The sequence below is a fragment of the Musa acuminata genome, chromosome BXJ3-5 (assembly GCF_036884655.1).
Source record: "Musa acuminata AAA Group cultivar baxijiao chromosome BXJ3-5, Cavendish_Baxijiao_AAA, whole genome shotgun sequence".
In the NCBI taxonomy this organism is placed as follows: Eukaryota; Viridiplantae; Streptophyta; class Magnoliopsida; order Zingiberales; family Musaceae; genus Musa; species Musa acuminata.
In genome coordinates, this window is record NC_088353.1 from 12,882,665 (window position 1) to 12,910,499 (window position 27,835).

General features: G+C 42.7%; 1 protein-coding gene across 3 annotated transcripts; it reads left to right on the top strand.

Annotated features, from left to right (window-relative positions):
- Positions 1 to 1,280: 1,280 nt before the first annotated feature.
- Positions 1,281 to 27,583, top strand: LOC103973440 (ras-related protein RHN1). Of its 3 annotated transcripts, none has more exons than XM_009388003.3 (8): positions 1,281 to 1,429; positions 1,506 to 1,583; positions 1,691 to 1,858; positions 1,956 to 2,004; positions 2,074 to 2,171; positions 26,160 to 26,253; positions 26,754 to 26,854; positions 27,335 to 27,583. In XM_009388003.3, the coding sequence occupies exons 1-7, from the start codon at positions 1,391 to 1,393 to the stop codon at positions 26,852 to 26,854; spliced, it is 627 nt and encodes a 208-aa protein (XP_009386278.2). In that variant the 5' UTR covers positions 1,281 to 1,390; the 3' UTR covers positions 27,335 to 27,583. The 3 variants fall into 3 exon arrangements, with proteins under 3 accessions (XP_009386278.2, XP_009386280.2, XP_065007069.1); XM_009388005.3 differs by having other exon boundaries at positions 2,098 to 2,171; XM_065150997.1 differs by lacking the exons at positions 26,160 to 26,253; positions 26,754 to 26,854; positions 27,335 to 27,583 and adding an exon at positions 3,310 to 3,932.
- Positions 27,584 to 27,835: the final 252 nt, after the last annotated feature.

Consider the following 27,835-nt stretch of genomic DNA (forward strand, 5'->3'; position numbering starts at 1 on the left):
TATGTATTTAGAGAAGGAGTTTTAAGTGAAAGTACAATTGTGAGATGCTTTAAATGTTTGGTAAGTAATAAATTAAAATTTTATTTAAATATGTATTTACATAAATGTTGTTTGATAAAATTATATTTAAAAAATATTTCGAATATCATGTGATAAATTTACCCTTTTAATATTTTTAATCTTTATTCAAAAGTATATGTATTATATTATATATATATATATATATATATATATATATATATATATATACTCTTATAAAAAATTTCATGTAGCCCATATACATAATAAATAAAAAATATAATCATACAATTGAATATAAAATAATATTTTAAAAAAATAAATAAAATTTTATCTTATAGAAAATATAAATTCAAAGAATGAAACCGATAAGAGAAAGTGAGAGAAAATAAGAATTATGATTTCTATCACATAATGACAATTCTAATGATTTTAGTGAATATCATAATTCTATCTTAAGACAAGACAGCATGGGGCATTTGCACTGTGGTATCTAAGTCAAACGTGATTTGAAAAAAAAATTATCAAATACCAATTGATAATTGAAATAAATATTGAATTATAACACACATCTCTAATGTGTTCTCAGATAATAAGATTAATATTAGAAGAATGACTAATTGTTTGCTGTTTCTGAGTTCCTAACAAGAAAAGAAAAAAAGAAGACAGTGGTGCAGGAAATTGTATCGCGACTTTACGCTTATATACAATGAAAAGTCAAGGTCTTGTATTCTTTCAGATTTAAGGTGACTTGTGGCAGAGCGATACCGAATACCATGATTGATGAGCATTACTCTTAAACTCCATGCATATAATAAATTTAATTTACGGTGTGAAACCGGTAAAGATGAGATTGTAATTTGCAATCAATAATAATAGCTTCAACCTGGTTACAAATTAAAATCGATTCAACAATCATTAAGGAAATACTGAGCACTGAGAAAGATCCACCGTGGATCAGACCATATCATTATGTGTATCACAGGTCCTCCTAACGCAATCGAGTTTTTTTCGTTATCTTATATTGATTTTGTGAATATAATTAAACAGATAATTAAATTACAAAAAGGATAGGATATATAAATCTGTTGCTTTCCTTTAGTGTTACTGTTTCTTTGCCCATATGAAGCATGACATCTTAGTAGACTTTATTTTTGGTAAAAACCAGTTACGGTGGTTTCTTCGCCACGTCGGTTCGTTGCTTTACAGGGACATATATGTTAAATTAAAGTTTAAAGGGGTAAAGTTTAAAATTTACCCCCAGGAGATCTATGCAATTTTGCCTCGCAAGTAATCGAGGCGAAGAAGAACTCGATCGATCGAAACTTCACGTTACCGTCCTCGTCGCCTTCTCTGATCGCAATCGGATTCCATGGCGACGACCGGGAACAGCAGCATCAACGCCAAGCTCGTGAGTCAACTCCTCCTGTCATTTCTCCTGCATAACGAATTCTTCGATCTAAGATTCTCCCTTCTCGAAATCCCAGGTCCTGTTAGGTGATATGGGCGCGGGGAAGTCCAGCCTCGTTCTTCGGTTCGTCAAGGGGCAGTTCCTCGAGTTCCAGGTTCCCGTTCCTCCAGATTGTCCGTTCCTTCGAGATTCTGGCTCGATTACGGTACGGTTCCGGGAAAAGCAAGGGTTTTTGGGTTGATTTTCTTGGTTTGATCGCAGGAGTCCACTATTGGCGCGGCATTCTTCTCGCAGATGTTGGCGGTGGGTGATGCCACGGTGAAGTTTGAGATTTGGGACACGGCCGGGCAGGAGAGATATCACAGCTTGGCTCCCATGTACTACAGAGGAGCCGCGGCGGCGATCATCGTATATGATATCTCTAGCTCGGTGAGTCGCACTCCTTTGCCGTGCTTACACGTGCCCGATGCATAAAAATCATTATTTCCTTACCCTTTTTTACTGAACTATTATATTTCTATGTAAGGAATCATTTGAGAGAGCAAAAAAGTGGGTGCAAGAGCTGCAAAAACAAGGTGGATTTATATTGGATTTATATTGGATTACGTTACCTTTGGAATTTGATTATATTTATGATTTGTTAGCTAATAGGGACGCGACAATATTAGGTAATCCAAATATGGTGAGAGCTCTTGCAGGAAATAAATGTGATTTGGAGGATAAAAGAAAGGTGACAACTGAGGTAACTCCTGTGCCTGATAAGTTCTGATTTAGATTCATTTCTTCGGTTTTCTTTTTGGAATGCAGAATCAAAGGTCAGTAATAGAAAAAGAACTGAAGTTCTGCTTTAATATATGACAGATACAAGAAAATGGACATGGAAACTAGGATAATTTTATACTTTTAGCTTATAAGTTTTTGCCAAGGTATACTGGGAAAAATTTGCAAGTGACTAGCTAATTGTATATGTTCTGGCAATTCTTTGTCCTGCCTTAGTTTTAGGAGTATCTTTCTTCCTGCTAGAGCAGCAGCCCCATGATCGTGTGGTTTGTTCTTTTCTTTTATAAATTCAAGGCCAAGGCCCTTTTTGTTGCAACCATTGCTTACACTGCCATAAAAAGGTTGAAAAATTTGAGTATCTTCCTTATCTGAAATCTTCACTGATCTTTTATTTTTCTTCATAATTTTATGCACATTGACGGTCAATAATTTACAAATGTGTAATGTGTATCAAGGACCACTGTATTGTGTTGACCAGTTGTATCAGTCCATGGGCATATTAGTATATATTGGTCGGTACTTGACGTACCATATTGTCACGAACGACTGTCATGTGCCCATAACACCTTCGTCAATGGATCATTCGTTGCTTATGTTTGCTTGTATTTGTTTGACACAATGTTTTGCTTTCTTTTTGTATGTTTTTCTTGTTTTTTTGTAAGCATAGATAGTTTGCAAGGCTGCACGATGATTGCTCGCTAGGCAAATTGGTCCAAAACTATCTCGTTTTCATATGTTGCGGCCTGTTTTCTTAAGGCTGGCTGCTATGTGGTGCAAAACATCGGCAATCTCAGCCCATTGGAACCACCTAGATGACATAGCATTAGATGGGGCTTTCGGATAGTGTTGGGCTCTGTTTGGATAAACAAGCTTGTATGTAGTGTGCGTAGACTTGCCTTATACCCAATACCCATTTGAGCAGTCGTTTATGGACTTGTGGTTGTCTTTTACCCTTTTAAAGTCCTTAGTTTCCCTTTCTCCTTCTCTCTTTGTACTCTAAGTGTTTGTTGAATTGCTTGTTTGCTATACCTTTCCACGAGATGTTTGGGATTTGTTCGTCGTTCATTTTCTTGAAATCTAATCCACTTTATTCCTTCTAGGTTGACCCTTTGCAGACAGATATCACAAGGGTGCATCACGACTTGGGCAATTCTAGTTAAGTTTGTGACATTTGGTATCGGAGTAGGCAAGCGATTCGAGCAAACAACAAAAGTTCACACACTCGCCATGGCGAATCTAGTAAGACTACTAAGGGGGCAACTTCCTAAAGTGGCCATTGGGGGATTGTAAGTGTAAACATGCTCTTAAGCTGTTGGAGTCGCTTATGAGGAGCATGATTGCTAAAATGGTGACCAAGAAGTTGGCAATTTTCCACGAGTAGAGAAAGCGCAATTCGAAATGCCGATGGTGGGAAAAGAAAAGGACCATAAGGAGAGTTTTGCAATAGCGGAAACCCGCCTCGATGTCCTCGAAACAAGCTTGGAGGAACTCTACCAAGGCTAACAACGACTTCTTGGGTAGATAATTTGCAAGAGGCAAAATCTTGGATTGACATAATGGAGTCTCGAGTTGATCGACTAACGAAAGATTTTGCAAGAGGCAAAATCTTGGATTGACACGGGAGTGTCTAATTTGCTACAATCTGCTCATATGGATCATACTGATAATATGATATTTTTTTCAGCCAACAATATTGCTACATAATCTTCAACTCAGCCTACTCAGATATAACAGCTCATCAGCATATTCCCAGCACAAAGGAATACATTAATGGAGTTGGTTGGCAGCTGTAAAGCTGTATCATGATGCTTTTCTTCATGGCTAAGGAGTTCATTAATGGAGTTGGTTGACAGCTGTAAAGCACTTAATTTCGAAATTTCCTATGCATGAAGGGTTGTTTCATGCACTAGTATTTATTTTGGGGTTTAGGGCTTAGAAAAGACTTTAGAAAACTGAGAATATTAGCAGAAGCTCTCTTTGAGTGCTCTTTTGAACTCTGTATCTCTTGGATGTGTCCTTGAGTGGTGAGTCTTTTGCTTTCAGTTCTGTATCCTTGTTTATTGTCATTAGGGTGGTGATCTTTCTGTATCCCTTTTGATTTTAAACTTGGTGGTGAGCTATTTTTCGTTTTACCGAAGTTTCTTCAAGAGTTCGTTCATTGCCTTCTGTGATATTTTCTATCTGTACAACTATTCTATTGGTGTTCTTTCGAAATCCATTCTGCATTTTTACCCTCCCCGGTATCAGTTTAGTATCAGAGCTAAAGGCTAGAGATCATGGCAAGGCGAAATGGAAAAGATGTAGTTGGTGAAGGTAGCGATCACGAAGATGACGTTGAGTCGTTGAGGCTGCAGCTACGAAAATTGCTGTGTAGCCTACAAGAAAAAAATGAGATAATCGACAAACTTCAAAGTAGACATAACCAACATGAAAATGAAGCTCGAGAGTTTACTTTTGATGATGATACACCTCTTCCAAGGGAGTCGAGAAGATGTCGGAGAAGAAATGAAGTCCAAGACGAGTGACAGAATAAATATAACCCCAGATTTGATATTCTAGAATTTGAAGGTAAAATAAATGTTGATGACTTTATCGATTGGCTTAATATAGTAGAAAGAATTTTCGATTTTCATGAACCACCAGAACAAAAGAAGGTCAAACTTGTGGCGCTCAAACTCAGGCGGAATGCATCTTTTTGGTGGGAAAATCTGAAGAAACAAAGAGAACGTGAGGGGAAGAGTAAGATCGTTACATGGGAGAAAATGAAAAGGGAGCTAAAGAGAAAATATTTACCTCATAATTATAGGCAAGAGATCTTTCTCAAAATACATGATTTCAAGCAAAAAGATCTTAGTGTGGAGGAGTATACTGCAGAATTTGATAATTTGATGTTAAAAGGAGAACTTGTGGAACCGGAAGAACAAACAATTGCAAGATACTTGGGAGGTCTGAAGTATGAGATTGCTAAAGTTGTTCAGCTATAGCCATATTGGTCGTTGAATGATGTGAGCAAGCTGGCATTAAAAGTTGAAAAGCAACAGAAGTTTGAAAAGAGTTTTCGGTATGGCTCAAAAGAAGGCTACACAAAAGGAGGAAGTTCCAAGCCTACTGTCCAAAGCAAGGTGATATCGAAGGTACAAGAAAAGGGTGAAGAATCTGCTGGCAACAAAAAAACACTTAATTCTTCTACCCCAAGTGGCCGAAAATGCTTCAAATGTCATGGTTTTGGGCATATCGCATCAGATTGTCCAAATAGAAGGATTGTAACTTTGGTTGAAGATCATAGTGATGGAGGAGAAGATAAAACTGATGACGAACCAAAATACGATGATGATGAGGAAGAGATTACTTATGCTGATCATGGTTTGTCTATTGTACTGCAACGTAGTTTACAAGTGTCATATGTGGCCGACGATGAAAGTTGGGTGAGAAAAAATGTGTTTCACACTAAATGCACTTCTCTTGGCAAAGTATGCTTGGTAATCATCGACAGCGGCAGCTTTGAGAATGTGGTATCTTTGGAGATGGTACAGAAGCTAAAGTTGGACACCATCCCTCATCCGTATCCATACCAGTTATGTTGGCTGCAAAAAGGAAATGACATCAATGTAACTAAAAGATGTTTAGTTTCATTTTCTATTAGCAAGTATTATAAAGATGAAGTATGGTGTGATGTTGCTCCTATGGATGCTTGTCATTTGCTGTTGGGAAGACCTTAGCATTATGATAGAAGGGTGTTGTATGACGGCTACAAACATACTTATTCTTTTAAGGTGAATGAAAAGAAGATTATTTTAGCTCCATTACAACCATCCGAAATCAGTGCACCAAAAAAGAAAGTTAGCGCTTTTATGTCCTATGGTGAATGCAAAGATGAATTAGACAAGGGTGGTCATGTTATGACTCTACTAGTAGTAGAAGAAAATGAACAACACAAGGAGACACCAGAAATCATGAAACAAATCTTGGAAGAGTTTGAAGATGTTATACCAGAAGAGATTCCACATGGCCTTCCACCCTTGAGAGATATCCAGCATCACATTGATCTTATTCCTGGGGCTGTTCTACCTAATAAGGCAGCATATAGAATGAGTCCCAAGGAGCATGAAGAACTTCAAAGGCAAGTTGATGAATTGGTTAAAAAAGGGTTAATCCGGGAGAGCATGAGTCCTTGTGCGGTTCCTGCTTTGTTAGTGCCTAAGAAGGATGGTTCTTGGAGAATGTGCGTGGACAGTCGCACCATCAACAAAATCACAGTGGACTATCGCTTTCCTATTCCAAGGTTAGATGAGTTACTTGATCAATTGTGTGGTGCTTGTATTTTCTCAAAAATTGATTTGAGGAGTGGCTATCATCAAATAAGAATGAGGCCCGAAGATGAGTAGAAAACAACATTTAAAACTAGAGAAGGCTTATATGAATGGTTGGTTATGCCATTTGGGCTATCTAATGCTCCTAGCACCTTCATGAGATTTATGAATCACATACTTAAGCTATGCATTGGAATATTTGTTGTAGTTTATTTTGATGATATATTGGTGTACAGCAAGAGCGAAGAGGAGCATATGAATCATCTGAAAGAGATCTTTCTTATTTTGAGGCATCAAAAGCTTTATGCTAATCTAAAGAAGTGTGATTTCTTTACTTCTAGTGTGGTGTTTCTGGGGTATGTTGTTTCAAAAAATGGAATCATGATGGATCAAAGTAAGGTAGAGGCTATTCTCAGTTGGCCAACACCTGCTTCGTTGCATGATGTGAGGAGTTTCCATGGCTTAACTTCGTTTTACAGAAGATTTATCAAGGGTTTTAGCTCTATTGTCGCTCCAATCACCGAATGTCTGAAATGTGGCAAATTCAAATGGACTAGTGAGGCTAACGATGCTTTTGAGCTTTTGAAAAGAAAGGTTACTGAAGCTCCTATCTTAGTTCTACCAAATTTTGATAATGTGTTTGAAGTTGAATGTGATGCATCTAATGTGGGAATTGGTGCTGTTTTGAGTCAAGACGGAAGGCCCATTGCATTTTTTAGTGAAAAGCTGAATGATACAAGAAAGAAATACTCTACTTATGATAAGGAGTTTTATGCGATTTATCGAGCTTTGTCTCATTGGAGTCAATATCTTCTCGCCAAGCCATTTGTTCTATATTCTGATCATGAGGCATTAAAGTTCATTAATCACCAGCACAAGCTAAACAAGAGGCATGCAGCTTGGGTGGAGTTCTTACAATCTTACAATTTTACAATCAAGCACAAATCTGGTGTTCAAAATGTAGTTGTTGACGCATTGAGCAGAAAGCATTCTTTATTATCAGCAATAGAAGTCAAAGTGGTTGGATTTGAAACATTCAAAGATCTATATGAGAATGATGTGGATTTTGGCTCGATATGGCAGAATTGTAAATCAGGTTCCTTTCAACAATTTTCTATCTTTGATGGTTTTCTTTTTCGAGCTAATGCTTTGTGTGTTCCATCTTGTTCTTTGAGACAAATAATTCTAGCTGAAGCTCATGGTGGTGTTTTGGGAGGACATTTCGGTAGGGACAAGACTCTAGCTCTTGTTCAATCAAATTTTTACTGGCCTAAAATGTTCAGAGATGTGGATAGACATGTGAAGCAATGCCGAATGTGTCATTTGGCAAAAACAAGAAGTCAAAATTCTGGTTTGTACACTCCATTGCCAGTGCCAAATGCTTCATGGGAGGATGTGAGTATTGATTTCGTTTTGGGACTGCCAAGAACTCAAAGGAACAAGGATTCTATCATGGTTGTTGTTGACAGATTTTCAAAAATGTCTCACTTTGTTCCATGCAATAAATCAAATGATGCATCTCATATTGCTGATTTATATTTTAAGGAGATTGTTAAATTGCATGATATTCCAAGAACTATGGTGTCTGATCGAGATTCAAAATTTGTTAGTCATTTTTGGAGAACTCTTTGGAGGAAGCTGGGTACTTCTTTGAATTTCAGCAGCTCGCATCATCCACAAACCGATGGGCAAACTGAGGTAACAAACCGAAGCTTGGGAAATTTACTTAGAAGCTATGTTGGCAAGAATATTAAGCAATGGGATGTCATTCTTCCACAAATTGAGTTTGCCTATAATCGTTCTATGCATCATAGTCTTGGTAAGAGTCCTTTTGAGGTAGTTTATGGTGCTAATCCTGCTGGTCCTTTGGACTTAATCCCTCATTCTACAACAAAGCAATTTAGTGGAGATGCTGATGAAAGAGCTAAGCAGATAAAGAAGCTACATGAGGGTGTGAAAGCAACCATTGAGAAACAAAATGAGAGGTACATGTAAGCTGCTAACAAACACAAAAAACTTGTGGAGTTTAATGCAGGTGATTTGGTTTGGATTCATCTAAGGAAGGAGAGGTTTCCGTCGGGAAAATTTGGAAAACTGAAACCTAAGGCTGATGGTCCATTCAAGGTGCTTAAGAGAATTGGAAAAAATGCTTATGAGATTGAGCTACCTAAAGATTACGGAGTATCCCCAACATTTAATGTGGCTGACTTAAGTCCTTTTTATAATCATGATGACGAAACAAACAAGAACTTGAGGACAAGTCTTTTTCAACCAGGGGAGATTGACACGGGAGTGTCTAATTTGCTACAATCTGCTCATATGGATCATACTGATAATATGATATTTTTTTCAGCCAACAATATTGTTACATAATCTTCAACTCAGCCTACTCAGATAAGACAGCTCATCAGCATATTCCCAGCACAAAGGAATACATTAATAGAGTTGGTTGGCAGCTGTAAAGCTGTATCATGATGCTTTTCTTCATGGCTAAGGAATTCATTAATGGAGTTGGTTGGCCGCTGTAAATCACTTAATTTCGAAATTTCCTATGCATGAAGGGTTGTTTCATGCACTAGTATTTATTTTGGGGTTTAGGGCTTAGAAAAGACTTTAGAAAACTGAGAATATTGGCAGAAGCTCTCTTGGAGTGCTCTTTTGAACTCTGTATCTCTTGGATGTGTCCTTGAGTGGTGAGTCTTTTGCTTTCAGTTCTGTATCCTTGTTTATTGTCATTAGGGTGGTGATCTTTCTGTATCCCTTTTGATTTTAAACTTGGTGGTGAGCTATTTTTCGTTTTACCGAAGTTTCTTCAAGAGTTCGTTCATTGCCTTCAGTGATATTTTCTATTTGTACAACTATTCTATTGGTGTTCTTTCGAAATCCATTCTGCATTTTTACCCTCCCTGGTATCACTCGAGTTGATCGACTAACGAAAGATAACCAAGAGTCCATACAACTTTTACAAGAAGTCATGGTGGATTTCATGGCAAGATCACAATGTTCACGAGAGCTCTTCACGTGGGAGGGAACAACACTCGTATCGCTCTGCAACAAAACTTGAGAGTACACGAGCCGTACTACTACAGGGGTGGTAGGGATGAAAAGGAACTTGAGAATTTTCTATTTGATATGGAGTAGTAGTTTCGGGCAACGAGGCCCGATTCTGAAGAAACCACAATGTTGATAGTAACCATGTATTTAATTGAGGATATAAAACTTTGGTGGCTTGATGAGAAGAGATCCAATAAGGTCGATGTCAGGTGGATACGTGGAAAGAATTGAAGCGAGAGTTATGAACTTAGTTCCTACATGAGAACACTGAGTTCGTCACGCGATGGAAGCTAAGACAACTCTGCCAAAACACTTCCATCCGGGATTACGTGACGTAGTTCTCAACAAGACATACAAGATACGTCCAAGAAAGACAAACTGTTTAAATTCCTTGATGGCCTAAATCCATGTGCATAATAGGAATTGCATCGACGAAATGCCAATATTTAGTTGGGGCAATGACAGTTGTAGAAAGGCTCACCGACTTAGTTTCCTCAGAGGAGTCGAGGAAAAGAAGAGATTTTCGGGAAATCGACTGTGTAAGTATTTCAGAATGAAAGAGATTGCAATTGAACAGAAGAGGAAGAGTTCACAAAAGGAGCCGAGTTCAAACGCAAAGCCTCGAAGATTTGCGAATGCTTTTTTTGCGGAGGGTTACATATGGTGAGAGAGTCTCCTCAGGAGCAGGCACTCAATGCACTAACAACAATAATCTATCCTACAAAATCGGACAATGGCAAGGCTATCACCCTTAGTTATAGCAACTCAGAATCTAATAGTGATGATTTTTTAATGTGTTTGTTGAATGCATTGCGGGGTCAAGTGGGGAGCAATTCAATGCAAAGCAACACAAAGTAGGGAGTAGGGAGCTGCTATATATATGGACATTAAGCTCAATGGACGAACAAACCGTGTGATGGTGGATATGGACACTTTGATGGATTGATGCGCCGTGGCTGATAGAGTCAGCACGGCCTGGTCCACAGGGCAATGTCGAGAGTCTCTGGTCGGTTGAGCTGGGTTTCGAGATCGATCGAACACCACTTTGAGCGTCGGCAGTGGGGGTCTGATCAACACCTTCTAGCCTGCGATGACAGCTTTCCTGCAAAAATGACCGTCGTCGGATGTTTCCCGACTTTGGTCCCTCTAACGATCAAGTCAGTGGCGGGTTGGAGTTTTTTTCCTCCCCTGGCCGGATACCGGCCAGGTGCTTTTATGCTATTGTATGAGGGTCGGTCGTACGTGGGCGTAGCGATCGATCCTCGGGAGATGAGGCGATACCTTTGTGCGGTCGCTGCTCCAGGATGCGCGGAACGGCGCCATGCGGCGCTGTCCCGAGCTTTCCGGGACGGGATGTATCGAGCCACGCCTTGATATGGTCTCTGGCTCGACGTGTGGGGGTGCTCTTGACTGTAGCGCTATGTGGCATCGCTCTTGACGCGGCGTAGACCCAAAATATACCTTATCACTTCCCCCCCCCCATCGAGGCGTGCCGTGGGGTCTTCGAGAGGGCGAGAGGCACGCCTGGGTCGGAACGCCGTTGATGTGGATTGCTTGCGAGGGGAAGTTAGATCGGCTCATCGTGGGGCAGTTCTGGGCGGCGCCTTGGCAGGGCAATATTGGTAGGTCGTTGGTCAGAGGACCAAGCAGTCGGGAACCGATCTGGAGCGACTCGGGCGATGAATTGGGCCGGCGAGTCGCAAGTCGGGAATCGATCTGGAGCGACTCGGGCGATGAACTAGGCCGGCGAGTCGCAAGTCGGGAATCGATCTGGAGCGACTCAGGCAATGAACTGGGCTAGCGAGCCGCAAGTCGGGAACTGATCTGGAGCGACTCGGGCAATGAACCGGGCCGACGAGTCGCAAGTCAGGAACTGATCTGGAGCGACTCGGGCAATGAACTGGGCCAGCGAGTCGCAAGTCAGGAACCAATCTGGAGCGACTCGGGCAATGAACTGAGCCAGCAAGTCGCAAGTCGGGAATCGATTTGGAGCGACTCGAGCGATGAACTGGGCCAGCGAGCCGTAAGTCAGGAACCGATCTGGAGCGACTCGGGCAATGAACTGGGCCGGCGAGTCGTAAGTCAGGAACCGATCGGAGCGACTCGCTACTGTTGTCATTTCTTCTTTTTCTCTTCTATCCTCACTTCTCAACTTAGGGCCGGCTAAGCACCTAAGAGGGGGCATGACTTGGATTGTTTTGGGGATGCTTTAGATAAGGCTCTCCTCCCTTTTTTAGAGCTGAGGTAGGGGGGTGGAGTCTTATGATAGAACCCCAGAGGAATTCTATGTAAATTGATCTTTGAGGGAGATCACTCCTTGGAACGCTATAGGGGTTCCACCCTCCTAGAAGTCGGCCAAATGGCTGCAATTGTAGATAGATCTTATTCTCAAAGAGATGGAGGCTACATACTTATATAGGGCTCCAAACCCTAGCCCTAGGGGCTGCTTCCTAAGTGAGTTACCCCTTTTGCCCTCAACCCTAACCAACCAGCCCAATAAAAGGGGGCGGCAGCTAGGAAGCCCAAAGGCCCAAATATAAACCCTAGCCACTCTTCTTTATAGGATAGAGGTGGCGAGGTGGGGTTTATTACAATCTCACAGGGTTTTATTAGTTGCTTCTTGGTTGAGTAGGACCTAACCCTGCTAAGGTCCTATCAAGCCCGCCCTCTCCAAATCAATCTTGTTCTCAAGGTTGAGGTTCCATGAACTCAGGGAACCGGGTCTTTAGCTCCTCATGTGATTCCTATGTGACGTCTTCAAGTGGTAAATTATTTTAATGCACTAGTACTTCAGTAGAGGGACGTCGGCGATGCATCACGATTCTGCGGTCGAGAATGGCTTATGGTTGGGCTTGAATATCTCCATCATCAGTGGTGTTGGGCAGTTGGATCTGGGGTGACTCGTGTTCTCCAAACTTGGGCTTCAAGCATGACATGTAGAAGACAAGGTGAATTTTGGTATCCTTAGGCAATTTAAGTCTGTATGTCACGACTCCAATACGCTCTGTGATCTGATAGGGCCCATAAAAACGTGGGGATAGCTTTATGGAGGCTCGTGTGTTGATGGAGAGTTGCTTGTATGGCTGTAGGCGAAGATAAACCCAATCTCCTACTGAAAATCTCTTTCGCTTCGTCGTGTGTCGGCTTACTACTTCATTCTGGCTTGAGTGGTAGAGAGATTATCCTTTAGCAGTTGTAGGAGTTTGACCCTGTCAATCAATTCTTGGTCGACCTGATCTACCTTGGCTGAGCTAGTTACATACTTTGGAATTACAGGGGCCGGCCGACCATACAGTGCTTCGTAAGGGGCACATTTTGTAGATGAATGATATGTAGTATTATACTACCATTCGACCCAAGGAAGCCATTTCGCCCACTCTTTTGGCTAGTCACTAGCGAAACACCGAAGGTACGTCTCTAAACACCTGTTCACCACCTCTGTTTGGCCGTTAGTTTATGGATGACATGCTGTGCTCATCTTGAGTTTGGTGCCCCGTAACTGAAATACATCGGTCCAAAATTTACTGGTGAAGATCATCACTTACAATGGACCTTGGCATCCCATGTAGTTTAATAATATTTTTTATGAAAATCTGGGCAATACTAGTAGCACTGTAGGGATTTCGTACAGCACAAAAATAAGCATATTTCGTAAGTCGATCAACCACCATGAGAATTGTGCTTTTACCTTTAGAAGGTGGCAGCCCTTCGATAAAGTCCATGGAGATGTCAGTCCATACCGAGTCCGGTATGGGTAGTGGTTGTAGCCAAGGTATGCAATATCGTACTGTACCGGTGTTTCGAGGTTGGCTCGGTATGGTACGGTATCGTGTATCGAGCGGTACGCTAGGACGTACTGAGCGGTACACCTAATTTAGGTGTAAAACTCTCTGAAAATACCTGAAAATAAAAAAAAAACGTTATGATAGAGTTTTTAAGTTAGAAATAAATATAGTAATAGCATAAGTTTAGCAAAATCAATGTAAATTAAGTAAGAATAGTATCACATATCTTTTTCGGGCTTTGAAGAATATCTTGTGCAAGGTTCGTATTTCAGTCCATTATGGATTGTTCTTATTGAAACATACCTCTTGATTAGAAAGTCCTTCCTCTTAATATTCCTAAATTAGTCTCGATACAATTCACAAATCGTTGTTTTGTAGAGTTTAGGAGAGCACAAATGTGAGAAAAAAAGAGTTTGAGATAGTTTAAGAGAGTATGAGAATATAATGGAGTGAAATAGGGGAGAAGAAGATTTAAATACTATGAGAAAGGGCTCCAACGGTCAATTTTAATTGACCGTTGGAGCACTGTATCACTGTTACCGAGCGATTTTAAATATTTCTTCCTCTTTCTGTAGCACTGCTATAGTATAACACTGTAGCACTGTAGCACGTTCCTTCCGGTAGCGGGCGGTCCGCGTACCGGTATGTCGTCGGACCGGTACGTATCGCCTGTATCGGCCGGTACCATTCGAAATTGCATACCATGGTTGTAGCTTCCCTGGACTTGCAACTGTTTCACCCTTGTACTGTTTCATCCCCTTCCAATAAAAATTTTTCTTCACTCTTTTGTAGGTTCTCAGGAATCCGGAGTGCCCTGCTGAAGGTGTGGAGTGCATTTTATGCAGGATGATTTTGATGCAAAGGGAGTTAGGTATAAGCACAATGCGACCTTTGTAGCGTAGATCCCTCGAATCCCAAGTGTAGTGGGCTATTGCGCTTGGATCCTCCTCCAAATTTTTATGATGTTGCTGATCTCTGGATCCTTCTTCCATTCTTCCCTAATGTCCTCGAGGAAGCTGGTGGTAGGAAGGGAGATGGCTGAAAATTTAGCTCAAGTAGCCGTGAGAGTGTATCTGCAATAACGTTTTCTTTCCTCTTTTTGTAAATAATTTCATAATCAAATTCTAGAAGTTTGGTTACCCATTTTTGTTGCTCAGGGGATGATATCTTCTGTTCCAAAAAGTACTTGAGGCTTCTATGGTTGGTTTTAATTTGAAATCGTCGGCCGATCAGGCAGGGTCTCCACCTCGTTACTGTGTGCACAATGGCAATCATCTCCTTATCATATATTGACATGTTTTGATGGGAGGGAGACAATGCCTTGCTGGTGTATGCGAGTGGTCGACCATCTTGCAAGAGAATGACTCTAATTCTGACTCCAGATGCGTCAGCCTCAATGATGAAGGGTCGGTTGAAATCTGGTAGCGCTAGCACCGACGTCATCGTCATGGCTACCTTAAGTTTGTCGAAGGCAGTAGAGGCTTTGTCCGACCATTGGAAGACGTCTTTTTTCAGTAGAGTAGTGAGGGGTGCACTGATCTTCCCATAGTCCTTCACAAATTTTCGGTAGTAGCCCGTTAGTCGAAGGAACCCACACAGTAATTTCACGTTTGTAGGTTTCGGCTAGCCATGCATTGGTTCAATTTTTGTTGGGTCTACCGCCACTCCTTCTGATATTATGTGTCCAAGGTACTCTACTTTTTGCTGGAGAAAGCTGCACTTTGGCTGCGTAACAAAAAGGATATTCTCTCGAAGGAACGTCAAAACAACCCGTAAATACTAAAAGTGAGTCTTAAGAGAAGGGCTGTAAATAAGAATATCATCAAAAAATACCAGCATAAATCTATAAAGAAAGCTCCGAAAAATATCGCTCATGAGACTTTGGAAGGTTGAAAGAGCATTAGTGAGCCCAAAAGGCATTACCAAGAATTTGTAATGGCTGTTATGCGTGTGGAATGCAGTTTTTGGAATGTCGTCTTCACATACCCGAATTTGGTGGTAACCGGATCGAAGGTCCAACTTCGTGAAGACTCGAGCTCCTTTTACCGGTACCGGGCGGTCCGACAGGTTACCGGTACGCGGATCACCCGGTACCGCTATAGTGCTACAGTATGAAAAAAAATATAAAATTATTCGGTACACCAGGGTGTACCGCTCAGTATGCCCTGATGTACCGCCCGGTACATCGGTACCGTACCGTACCGAGCCCGGGTCGAAACGTCGGTACGGTACGGTACGACGAACCTTGGTAGATGCACATTCGCTAAGTTCCATCTTTCTTACGTACAATTAGCACCGGTGAAGAATAGGGGCTGCAACTTGGACGAATCACCCCTGTTTCAAGCATCTCCTTTACAATCTTTTCAATTTCATCCTTCTGGAGGTGAGGATAACGGTACAACCGAGTGTTCGTTGGTGGCTTGCCCGGAAGGATTGGAATTCGATGGTCATACTGCCGAGTAGGAGGAAGACCGCACGACTCAACAAAAATATCGGCAAATTCAACAAGCAATTGGGCAATATTTTGATCTTCAATGTCTATTTTCTTCCCCTTTGGTTGCTGTTGGAGATGCATTAAAAAGCCACCATTTACCTTGTGTAAAACTTTCTCCATTATGTCACAACCTTAGTTGGAATTGCCTAAAGGCGTGAGGCACCCTTGCGGCAAAGATGCGAACTTAGCTTGCGTTACCTAAGTCGCGAGGCACCATTGCGGCAAAGACGCGAACTTAGCTTGCGTTGCCTAAGCCGTGCTTCGCTCTTGCGATTTGCGTCCGTAAAGATCAGCCCACTTGTAACCTCTCGCAAGTCCCGAAGGACCTGTAAAAAGAGAAAGTTGATTAGTTCGAAGAACGAGCGACGGACAAGTCTCGACGTCTCGCGAAAAGGGGAAGCTTTACAAGCAATTCAGCGAGCACCTTGCATGCACAAGAGAAAAGAGGGAGAGTGGGAAAACAAGGACGTTAGAAGGTTGAACGAACAGCTGCAAGTCCACAAATAGCTGCTCACTGGGTGCCGGGCGTGATAACAAGTTCCCATCAAGGTAACGTGCAAACATGCGAAAGATTGTTCAATGCCCGACACTATACCGAAGCCCCATCCAGCCTTGTGCCACTTGGGTGGTTCCAAGGGGCTAAGATGGCTGACTTTTTGTGAGCGGAAACGGACTGCAGAAAGCAGCTCGTGACACACGAAAACGGAGCTGTTTTGGGTTGTTTTGGGGCTGTTTTGCTCGGTTCAGTGAGCGGTCGCTTTGTAGCGCTGCAACTTGTTCGAACTTACATTTTTACAAGCAAAATGACTCAAAACCAAAACAAAACATGCTGCCAAGCAGCTGTATATGTAGATGAGAGCGATGAACGGTTCGTTGAACGAAGTTGTTGCGGGTGCGCGACGACCATTCGTGACATTCTCCCCCACTTCAACTGTCGACGCCCTCGTCAACGCTTGTTGGTAGTTGTTGATAATTGTTTCTTCATGTCGCAAGGCGTCTTCGAGCTCCCAACTAGCTTCAGTTCGGGGAAGCTTTCGCCACTTTACCAGGTACTCGGTCTGCTCAGCTTCATTGGGTAGCTTTATCTTGCGATCCGCTAAAATAGTTTCAACTTTCTTTTCGTAGGAGACTCTGGTGGGGGGTAGCCGTGTTGGAACACTTCGGGAAGCATCTTGCATATCCGAGTGGTAGGCTTTTAGGTTGCTGGCGTGAAGAACGTTGTGAATTTTGAACCACGCCTGCAGCTGCAACTTATAGGAGACGTTGCCTACCCTGCTGATAATTGGGAAGGGCCCTTCATACTTGTGCACCAATCCTTTGTGGACTTTGTTCCTAAAGAATTGGAGTGATGCTGGTTGGAGCTTTACCAACACCAAATCGCCGACCTTGAACTCTTGCGGTCGCCTTCTCAAGTCTGCCCACTTCTTCATCCTTTTTGCTGCCTTCTCCAAGTAAGCCCGCGCAATATCTGTATTTCGGTGCCACTCCTTTGCAAAGTGGTAGGCTGACGGACTACTCCCAGTATACCCGATTGCCATGGTGTGAGGAGTTGACGGTTGTTGTCCTGTAATGATCTCGAAGGGGCTCTTGTTGGACGCAGAGCTCCGCTGCAAGTTGTAGGAGAATTGGCCAATGTCCAACAACTTCACCCAATCTCGTTGGTTGGCACTCACGTAGTGCCGAAGATATTGCTCTAGGAGCGAGTTTATCTTCTCGGTTTGGCCATCCGTTTGGGGTGGAGGCTTGTGGAGAAGTATAACTTGGATCCCAACAATTTGAATAGCTCGGTCCAGAATTGTCTCAGGAACCGAGCATCTCGATCACTGATGATATTGTGCGGGACTCCCCAATACTTCACAACATCCTTCATCATCAGCTTGGCCGCCTCCTTTGCTAAACAGTGTAGGGGAGCAGCAATGAAAGTTGCATACTTTGAAAATCGATCGACTACTACGAGTATCGATTCGAGTCTCCCTACTAGTGGCAAGCTTGATATGAAGTCCAAAGAAATGCTCTCCCACGACCTTTCTGGTATGGGCAACGACTCCAAAAGTCCCATCGGCTTCCGCTGCTCCGCCTTGTCTTGTTGGCAAGTGAGGCACGTTCGAACATATTCCTCCACATCAGTCCCCATATTCGGCCAGTAGAAGGCCCTCTCCACGAGAGCCAACGTTTGGTGAATACCTGGGTGTCCAACCCAAAGAGAATCGTGACACTCTCTTAAGAGTTCACGCCTCAAATTGTCCACTCGAGGAACATAAACCCTATTCCCTTTTGTATACACGAGTCCCTCCTGGACCCAAAATCGTCGTGCCTTGCCTTCTTTGATGAGTTGCATCAGGATAACTGCCTCGGGGTCACTATACAGTCCATCCCTGATCCTAGAAAGGAAGTTGGAGTGCAATTGACTTGCTTGGCCTCTACCCTCCAATTGTATAACATTCACGCGCTCCACTTTCCGACTCAATGCATCGGCCACGACATTTGCCTTTCCAGGCTTGTACTTCATTGCCATATCAAATTCAGTCAGGAAGTCCTGTCATCGTGTTTTCTTTAGGGAAAGTTTCTTCTGCGTTTGGAAATAGCTCAGAGCGACGTTGTCTGTCCTCAGCACAAATTGCGATCCGAGAAGGTAGTGTCGCCAAACTCATAGACAATGGATCATCGCTATCATCTCCTTCTCGTGCATTGGATATCGTCATTCCGCAACCGCTTGCACTTTTGATTTGTCCATCCGAATAGAACCATAATCGATTCGATACCCCAAGAATTAGATCTCCGTTTGGGCAAAGTAGCATTTCTCCCTTTTCACGAACTAAGTGTTCTCCCTGAGAACCTTGAAAATTGTCCGAAGGTGCTTGACATGCTCCTCAAGTGTTTGACTGTAGATGACGATATCGTCCAAGTAGACGACCACAAACTTATCCAAATACTCCTTAAATAGCTGATTCATGAGCGTGCAGAACATGGCCGGAGCATTGGTTAAGCCGAAAGGCATCACCAAGAACTCAAACGCTCCATACCTGGTCACACAGGTAGTCTTCATTTCATCTCCTTCAGCAATGCGCACTTGCCAATACCCCGACCTAAGGTCAAGTTTTGAGAAATACTTGGCTTTGCCCAACTGGTCGAACAAGTTCGTGATGAGCGGGATGGGATACTTGTTCTTCACTGTCACTTTGTTGAGGGCTCGGTAATGGACGCATAGTCGGAAGCTCCCATCTTGTTTCTTCTGGAAGAGAACTGGAGCTCCGAATGGTGCTTTAGAGCTACGGATGAGACCATCGCTTAGCAGTTCACCTAACTGCTTCCTGAGTTCTGCCAACTCTGGCGGGGGCATGCGGTAGGGTGGTTTCGCTGGAGGCTTCACTCCTGGCTCCAACTCGATGTTGTGATCCACGCCTCTGCGTGGTGGAAGAGTCTTTGGCAACTCGGGTGGCATAACGTCATTGAACTCTTTCAGAACGTTTGCCACCGCAGTAGGTTCTTGAATGGCCTTTTTGTCGAGTGGCTCTAGCTTCATAGCAGTCACGAATGTTAATTCACTTTTTCGTACCCCTTTCTTCAGTTGCAGTGCCGATATATGTTGGGGTTCCTTGGTTCCTCTCCGAGAGACGAGAACCACGCAGGGGCCGTCACCTCCCATCATACACAAGGAGTTTAGGAACGGCATTGGCACCAACTTCGCCGCGTGCATGAACTCCATTCCAAGAATCACTTTGAAGTCGTCTAGTGGCACCGCCATCATATTGGTGTTCCCGCTCCATGTTCCGATCTTAATGGGAACTCCCTTTGCCAACCCAAAGATTCACCAGTCCTCCGAATTCACCACCTTCATTCGACTTGGGCTCTTCTCCACGATCAACCCAAGTCGCTTTGCTTCTCGATCGGCAATGAAGTTGTGGGTAGCACCCATGTCCACCATTGCATGGGTTGTTTGGCAATTTAGCTTGATGTCTACGCACATCAGCTCACCACTTCCTTTTTTTTGTAGCTTTGTCTTCGTGTTCTCCCCCAGTTGACCCCGCATGGTGTTCAACAAACGCATCGCTCCCATCCGGGATCCTTGCGACTCCTCATCGTCACTACTGGCTTCAGAACTACTCGAACTAAGAGCGACAGCCTTGCCCTTGTCCGATTTAGGAGGGTGAATGGAAGCTGTTAAAGCATTGAGTGCCTGTTTTTGTGGGCACTCCCTCACCATGTGCGGCCCTCCGCACAAGAAGCATCCGCTAGGTTTCGGGGCCTTGCCTTTCGGGCTTGGCCCTTTGTGGGAACTCTTCTTCTTTTGTTCGCCCCCGAGCTCCTTCCCTCGAGAATATTTTGGAGGGCGATTGCTTGAAGATTGTTTCTTTCTTCCCGGGTCTTCGAAAGAAACGAAGTCGGTGAGCCTTTCTACGGCAGCAATTGCCCCGATCAAATCAGTTACATTCCTTCGATGTAGTTCTTGTTGCGCCTATGGTTTCAAACTATCAAGGAAGCTGAACAGCTTATCCTTCTCGGACATGTCTTGGATGTCCAGCATTAGCGTAGAAAATTGCTTCACGCAGTCTCAGATGGAAGTATTTTGGCGGAGTTGTCTCAACTTCATTCTTGCGACGAACTCGGTGTTCTCTGGTAGGAACTGAGTTCTCAACTCCCGCTTCAATTCCTCCCATGTGTCAACTCGACACCGACCTTGTTGGTTCTCCTCCCAACGGGTTCTCCACCAAAGTTTTGCATCTCCGTTCAGATACATGGTTGCTATAGAAACTTTGGTTTCTTCAAAATCAGGCCTCGTAGCTCGAAAGTATTGTTCCATGTTGAATAAAAAATTCTCGAGCTCTTTGGCATCTCTGGCCCCTCCATAACCATGAGGCTCGGGTGCCCTCAAGTTTTGTGGCGGCGCAACGCGGGTGTTGCTTCCTCCCGCATTTAGCGCTCTTGTGAGTATGGTCACCCTTGAAGTGAGTTCCGCTATAACTTCTTGCAAGTGTTGTACGGAGTCTTTGCTGTCATCTGACAATCGGTCGACTAGGGCCTCAACCTTGTCGATCCTAGACTCTGCTTCTTTTTTCAAGCTCTCTACCCCAACAAGCCTTTGTTGGCCATGGTAGAGTTCCTCCAAGCTCGCTTCAAGAACATCCAAGCGGGTTTCCACCGTTGTGAGTCTTTCTTTGTGACTCTTTTTCCCGCTTGGCGCTCCAGATTGCGCCTCCTCCGCTCGCGGAGAGTAGCCAACTTCTCGCTCATCATGTTCACTGCCGCGCTCCACTTGAGCGGCTCCAACAGCTTGAGAGCGAGTGTGCACATGCAGCCCACCTGCGACTGCTTGGGGCAAGGGTCCGGCTTGCCCCGTCTTACTTGATTCGCCACGATGCTTTGCCCTGGCAAAGTTGCGAAGTTCCTTCGCTGCTCGCTCGAAGTGCTTGCCCGCTCTAATACCACAATGTCACGGCCTTAGCTGGAATTGCCTAAGGCGTGAGGCACCCTTGTGGCAAAGACGTGAACTTAGCTTGCGTTGCCTAAGTCGCGAGGCACCCTTGCGGCAAAGACGCGAACTTAGCTTGCGTTGCCTAAGTCGCGCTTCGCCTATGCGATTTGCGTCCGCAAAAATCAGCCCACTTGCAACCTCTCGCAGGTCCCGAAGGACCTGTAAAAAGAGAAAGTTGATTAGTTCGAAGAACGAGCGATGGACAAGTCCCGACGTCTCGCAAAAAGGGGAAGCTTTACAAGCAATTCAGCGAGCACCTTGCGTGCACAAGAGAAAAGAGGGAGAGGGGGAAAACAAGGACTTTAGAAGGTTGAACGAATAGTTGCAAGTCCACAAACAGCTGCTCACCGGGTGCCTAGCGCGACAACAAGTTCCCGTCAAGGTAACGTGCGAACTTGCGAAAGATTGTTCAACGCCCGACACTATACCGAAGCCCTATCCAGCCTTGTGCCACCCGGGTGGTTCCAAGGGGCTGAGATGGTTGACGTTTTGTGAGCGGAAGCGGATTGCAAAAAACAGCCCGTGGCACACAAAAACGGAGCTGTTTTGGGGTTGTTTTGCTCGGTTCGGTGAGCGGTCGCTTTGTAGCGCTGCAACTTGTTCGAACTTACATTTTTACAAGCAAAATGACTCAAAACCAAGACGAAATATGCTGCGAAGTAGTTGTACATGTAGATGAGAGCGACGAACGGTTCGTTGAACAGAGTTGTTGCGGGGGCGCGACGATCGTTCGTGACAATTCGTTAGGTCGAAACGGTGGTTACATTGCTTCCGCGCTTCCCGCGTAGGATGATCTGTTTGCCTTTGCAGTAGAATTTCATAATTAATTTGGAAAAGTTTCAAGAGACATCATCTAACGTAGTCAGCCAATCTATGCCAAACTCGACCTCATAGTAATCAATTAGTAGGAGGAAGAAGTCGGTGATAATTTCTTGGTCTTGCAGTAATAGTTTCACCTACGGGCATTTTTGGTTGCATTTTATGATTCTATCGTCGGCGACCTTTACGTCGAACTTGCTGTAACCTTCGATGTGGAGCGCTATCCGAGCAGCAACCTTACTGTTTAGGAAGTTATTAGTGCTGCCCATGTCGATGAGAACAATGATCGGTTGTTGTTTGATAAGGCCTCAAACTTTCATCGTTTGCGGGTTTGAGTAGTCGGCTAGCACGTGTACCATAAAGTCGGTCGGCTGTGGCTCTTCTTCCGCCTCTTCTTCTTCATGTTCAAGGCTCTCTTCTGGATGTTCAATGACCTCTTCTTCTACTGGTTCAATCACAAGAAGCCTCCCTTTTTTATAGCGATGCTCGCGACTCCACGACTCGTCGCAATGCCAATATAACCCCTTCGTAGATCGCTCCCGAAGTTATTCTTTTGTCAACCTTTTTGGTATAGGGGCTCGACTGACAGTGGGGGGGCTGAGGGCTTTGGTATTATTGGTCAGGGAGCAACCCTAGTCCTCCGGGCTTCATGGTTCAATCACTCCTCTTGAAGTCATGCGAAAGAGATGGCTGCCATAAGCGTGTATGGTTGTCGCGCTTTAACTTCTCCCGGATCTCCGACTTGAAGCCCTCAATAAAGGTCCCTAATAGTTGTTTTTCAGACCAATCACGAGTTTGATTAGATAACCTTTCAAACCTGATTTGGGACTCCAGAATGGTGGAGGTTTATCGGATCTTTGCTAGTTGTCCGTCAATGTTCTTGTAATCGGTTGGTCCGAAATGGATCAGTAGTCCTTCTTTGAATTGTCGCTATGAGAGGACTCCATGAGTGTGTTTAAACCAATCAAACCACTATATGGCATCCCTTTCAAGATGTATAGCTATAATTTCCACCATAGATGCGTCTGCGGTTTTGTGGTACCGAATATATCGCTCCGCGCCCGAGATCCAACCAATCGGGTCTCCTTCTTCCTATCTAGGGAAGTCCACCCTCATGCGTGGATAGTAGGGATTGGTCATAGAGCCTCTCCTCTCTTGAAGTCATCTCTTCGGGCTTGGTGTGATTGGTCAGAGCTCTCTCCTTGATGTGATTTCTTCGGGCTTGGTAGTCGGCCCAAACTGTGTTCGGTAAAGAGAGTTCGAATCTTATTCTCCATTCGCATCTCGAAGGCTTCGAATTTAGCATTGATTGCCTCCTCTGATGCCATAGTATATGCCTCCAAATATGTACTGTTAAGATATCTCTTTTATTGTCGAGTTGAAGGCATGTATTGGTTGAGAGAAGTGGTGGTCGAAAGGGTTGGTGGATTGTAGATGTAGGCTGTAGTTTAGGCTTGTTTTGTGGCTGTTTTGAGTGCGGTTTGAGGGTGTGGTTTGGTGGAGTTTTAGGGCTGTGATGGTAGTGGATGAAGGTAGTAGATAGAAATTGGTGGAAGTTGCTGCAGATAGGTGTTGTCTTGTAAGAGCAGAATTGTCGTTTAAGAAACAGTGGTTTCTCGACGAAATTTATAGCAAAAACCGAGAGATTTGAGGAGGGAATTTGATAGCAAAATCTCGGTTTAGATAACAACAATAATGACAAATTTAATCAAGAAAATTTTGGCAGTATAACATCGAGGAAATTGGTGCAAGTTGCGATAGCAGAATTCTCGTCGAAAAATTCCAGCGGTTTGCGACGAAAATTTGCAGCAACACAAAAACATTTTTAGAGATGAATTCCTCAATATATCAATCTTAGATGAAAGCTAAGATGATCTATGAAGCGTATAAGAAATTTCGTTCAAAAAGGATTGCAAATAGATCGGTTAAATGCAACAATATGTGGCTGAAATTTTCTGCAGCAATCCTTTGTTTGCAAAGATGATAACTTTTACGACGAAAGGAATTCATAACACGGGATAGATAAGAAGACTTCTTCTTGGTATTTTGAATGGAAAATTGCAGCAGCAAAAGGTATTGGTGATAGGAGAATACTAGATCTATGATGCAATTGGAGGTAACAGTAGTCGATTGATTTGATCTACAGCAGAAGATGACGGTGGAGATGACGACGTCAAGAGCAATTGTGGGAATTGCTTGGCTGGTGGTGGGCAGCAGGGATGGCAGCAAAAGCAGCAAGATCGTTGCTCTGATACCAGATGATAGAACCCCAGAGGAATTCTATGTAGATTGATCTTTGAGGGAGATCACTCCTTGGAACGCTATAGGGGTTCCACCCTCCTAGAAGTCGGCCAAATGATTGCAATTGTAGATAAATCTTATTCTCAAAGAGATAGAGGTTACATGCTTATATAGGGCTCTAAACTCTAGCCATAGGGGCTACTTCCTAAGTGAGTTACCCCTTTTACCCTCAACCCTAACCAACCAGCCTAATAAAAAGGGGCGACGGCTAGGAAGCCCAAAGGCCCAAATATAAACCATAGCCACTCTTCTTTATAGGATAGAGGCGGCTAGGTGGAGTTTATTACAATCTCACAGGGTTTTATTAGCTGCTTCTTGGTTGAGTAGGACCCAACCCTGCTAGGGTCCTATCATCTTAATTAGGTTAGGATTTGGAGAGTCCTAATACAGTTAGAACTTGGAGAGTCCTTTTTTGAGCCGAATTTTAGTGAGGCTTGAGCTAACTAGAATATGGTCTTTTAATTTGAGATTGGCCTTGGTCTTTGTTTGGTTTGATCAGGATCGAATTGGAGTCCGACTGAAACTCCAATTGGGCCGAAGTGGAGCTTGGCTTGAACTGTCCTGGATTGTCCCTGATCACAACCTGCATTAAAATGTTGTTAAGCATTAAATGAGAATTTTGTTTGAAAATAGATTCCCACTTGAAACTTCTGGAGTTGCAATTTAATTCCTCAAGCATGCATTTCTACATGCAAGTGAACTGTTTGCTTGCCAAATTGTAATGTAATAGTTGCTACTTGAGAGTAGTTACTCTCATCAGCCCATTGTCCACTGTAGTCCTTCCACCATTTCTCATGACCACAATCACCCCTCCAATTAACTGTTTGCTTGCCAAATTGTCAGGTAATAATTGCTACTTGAGAGTAATTACTCTCATTAGCCCTTTGTTTGCAGCCCCTCCACCATTCCTCATGACCACAATCACCCCTCCAGCCACCTACCTCAACCATGGGAGCCCTATTTGTTACTGCTTCCAATAAGGATTGTATCTGTTGCAACAAGCTAATACATGAGTCCCACAAGCACTACGGTTATTTAGTACTAGAATTGGGCAAGTTTGAGATCCAGAAAGATAAGAAAGACGATCTGATTTTGTTGGAAAAGCTTTTCCACCTATGCTAACAAAATATATGCATCGGAACCTGCAACCAAACACAAAAATAGGTTGGAATTTGGAAATCCCAACCTGGATAAAAAATGTAGTCAGCATAAAATAAGGATTTTGTTTGAACGTAGATTCCCACTTGGAACATTTGGAGTTAAAGTAAGATTTCTAATTCCCGTACCAAACAGGAGCTAAAGGTTGATGATCACATGCATGGGACAAATTGAACTTCATTGCATTTTATAGGTATAATAATATGTGGGATGACTATTGTTATTGACTATTCTTATGCTATGGGATAATGTGGTTGCATTATTAATTAGTTGGAATATGATGACCACCCATATAATATCATTTCGCATTAGGTAGCAGCTTTGGAAATAAATCTGACATGTTATTTTTGTGTTTGTGGAATCATTGTTGGTAACATCTTGTAATTACTGTTGCATAGTTTAAGTAAATAAAATAATGATTCTGGAAGAACTTTCCTGCATTTGATTTATTGAATAACCTGTGGAATGCATTTCACATGTTTTATTCCATCTCATGTACCTTTATTTTAAAGAGTAGAGAATTATCTGGTGCAGTTTCCTAACGTTAACCTTACAGGAAGCACGTACATATGCTGAGGAGAATGGTCTTTTCTTTCTGGAAACTTCCGCTAAAACAGCCATCAATGTGAATGACATATTTTATGAAATAGGTACATACTTCGACTTTGTGGTTTGCTATCTAGATTTTCTGATCTATTTACTGCAATTGAAGTGGTCATCTAATCCTTATTTGTTGACTACCTCAATGATATTGCTGCTATTCTTTCATATTTTGACAATGTATCATCTTAGAAATCCCAGGTCAACAAGTAATTATTAATGAAACATTATGGCTCGGTTTGTGGATCTTATAATCCATTTCTCATTCACAAAGGGTATTCTGTAAATAATGTTTCTGTTGAAAGCCTAATCACTTTGCCCTTTTTTTCCTTGTAGCGACTACATGCAGCAACTGTTTAATGGTTATATTCTAGATTCTTATGTGGTATTTGTTGAAATTTTTGGTCAGATGTTATAATTTTCGATTTAGCACACTTATCACTGATAATATGTTTTCTTACTTCCAGAACTTTCTGATCTATGGATCTTTGCTCATTCTTTTAAATTTTTAAAATGCATCGTGCCTTCATTTAATTTCTTGTGTAAGCAGCTAGAAGATTACCTCGTGCTCAACCAGCCCAACAGCCAGCAGGAATTGATCTTGCAAATAGACCAGCTGAAAGATCACAAGCTTCATCATGCTGCTCTTAGGTAAAGTCAAGCTTATACGATCATCGTCTTGTGTATTTGTCTTTGAGTGTTATTAAAAGCAGTGGCTATAATAGGCATTATGATAAGCAAGAAACTACTTGGAAAAGGTTTCTCGCTGTGTATCTCAAATATATGGAATCTATTTATATGGTCAAGAAGGTAATGGGGACAGTCATAAATTCTTTTACAGAAATGTTTTGCAAATATATATCAATCACGTTTACTCTGATTCTCCATGTTTTTAGACCTATGCTGCTGCCACGGTAAAACTATCTGCTAGAGAAATTATTTTGAATTACTTTGTCAGAGTTGGCAATTTCTCGAGTTACCCATTTGTGTCTGTTCTCTCTAGCCTTTTTGCTCCTAGCAATTAAAAGAGAAACATTTGAGTTGGTGCTATTATATGGTCTGTTGTCAACTTGTATTTCGACTCGCTGTCTATTTTCTTGTGTTTCACCTGAATTTACTCTCATCTGACAGGCTAGTGCTGTCAAAGCGCATCGAGAGGGTTCAATAATTAGAAGCGTCATGGGTAATTAGTTTGTGTGCTGAAGGATTTAAAGCTAACAAGTGTCACGGGTTTCTGCAGCCTCCTTTATTGGGTCACGTTGGGGTACACCCTGTAAATGTCCTATTGTGTACTTAATCTATACCTATAGGTAAATGTTCTGTTGAATATTGTCGTTGATGCTAAACGGAGCTAATCGATAAATTGATATTCTTAGTACATTTTATGTTTTCCAGAACTGTCATGATGCTGAAAGTTAACGTTCCTGTAAATACATCTGCAAGTTGTCATTTTTGGAGTTAACGTTCTTAAAAAATTAGTGCCAGCCTTGATAAAAGTTTTCAGGACCAATTTGTGAGAAGCAGTGCTCGATAAACAAATTGATACGGGCAACCTAACCTACTTGCAATCAATTTGATACCCATTCAATTGTTACTGTGATTTATATGATGAACTTAAAAGGATAAATAAAA

What these genes read in the sequence shown, in the direction of transcription:
- LOC103973440 (XM_009388003.3), top strand. Translation starts at nt 1,391, where the DNA reads ATGGCGACGACCGGGAACAGCAGCATCAACGCCAAGCTC. An exon ending in GGCAGTTCCTCGAGTTCCAG is followed by an intron (nt 1,584 to 1,690) that starts GTTCCCGTTCCT and finishes GTTTGATCGCAG; the next exon opens with GAGTCCACTATTGGCGCGGC. An exon ending in GCAAGAGCTGCAAAAACAAG is followed by an intron (nt 2,005 to 2,073) that starts GTGGATTTATAT and finishes ATGATTTGTTAG; the next exon opens with CTAATAGGGACGCGACAATA.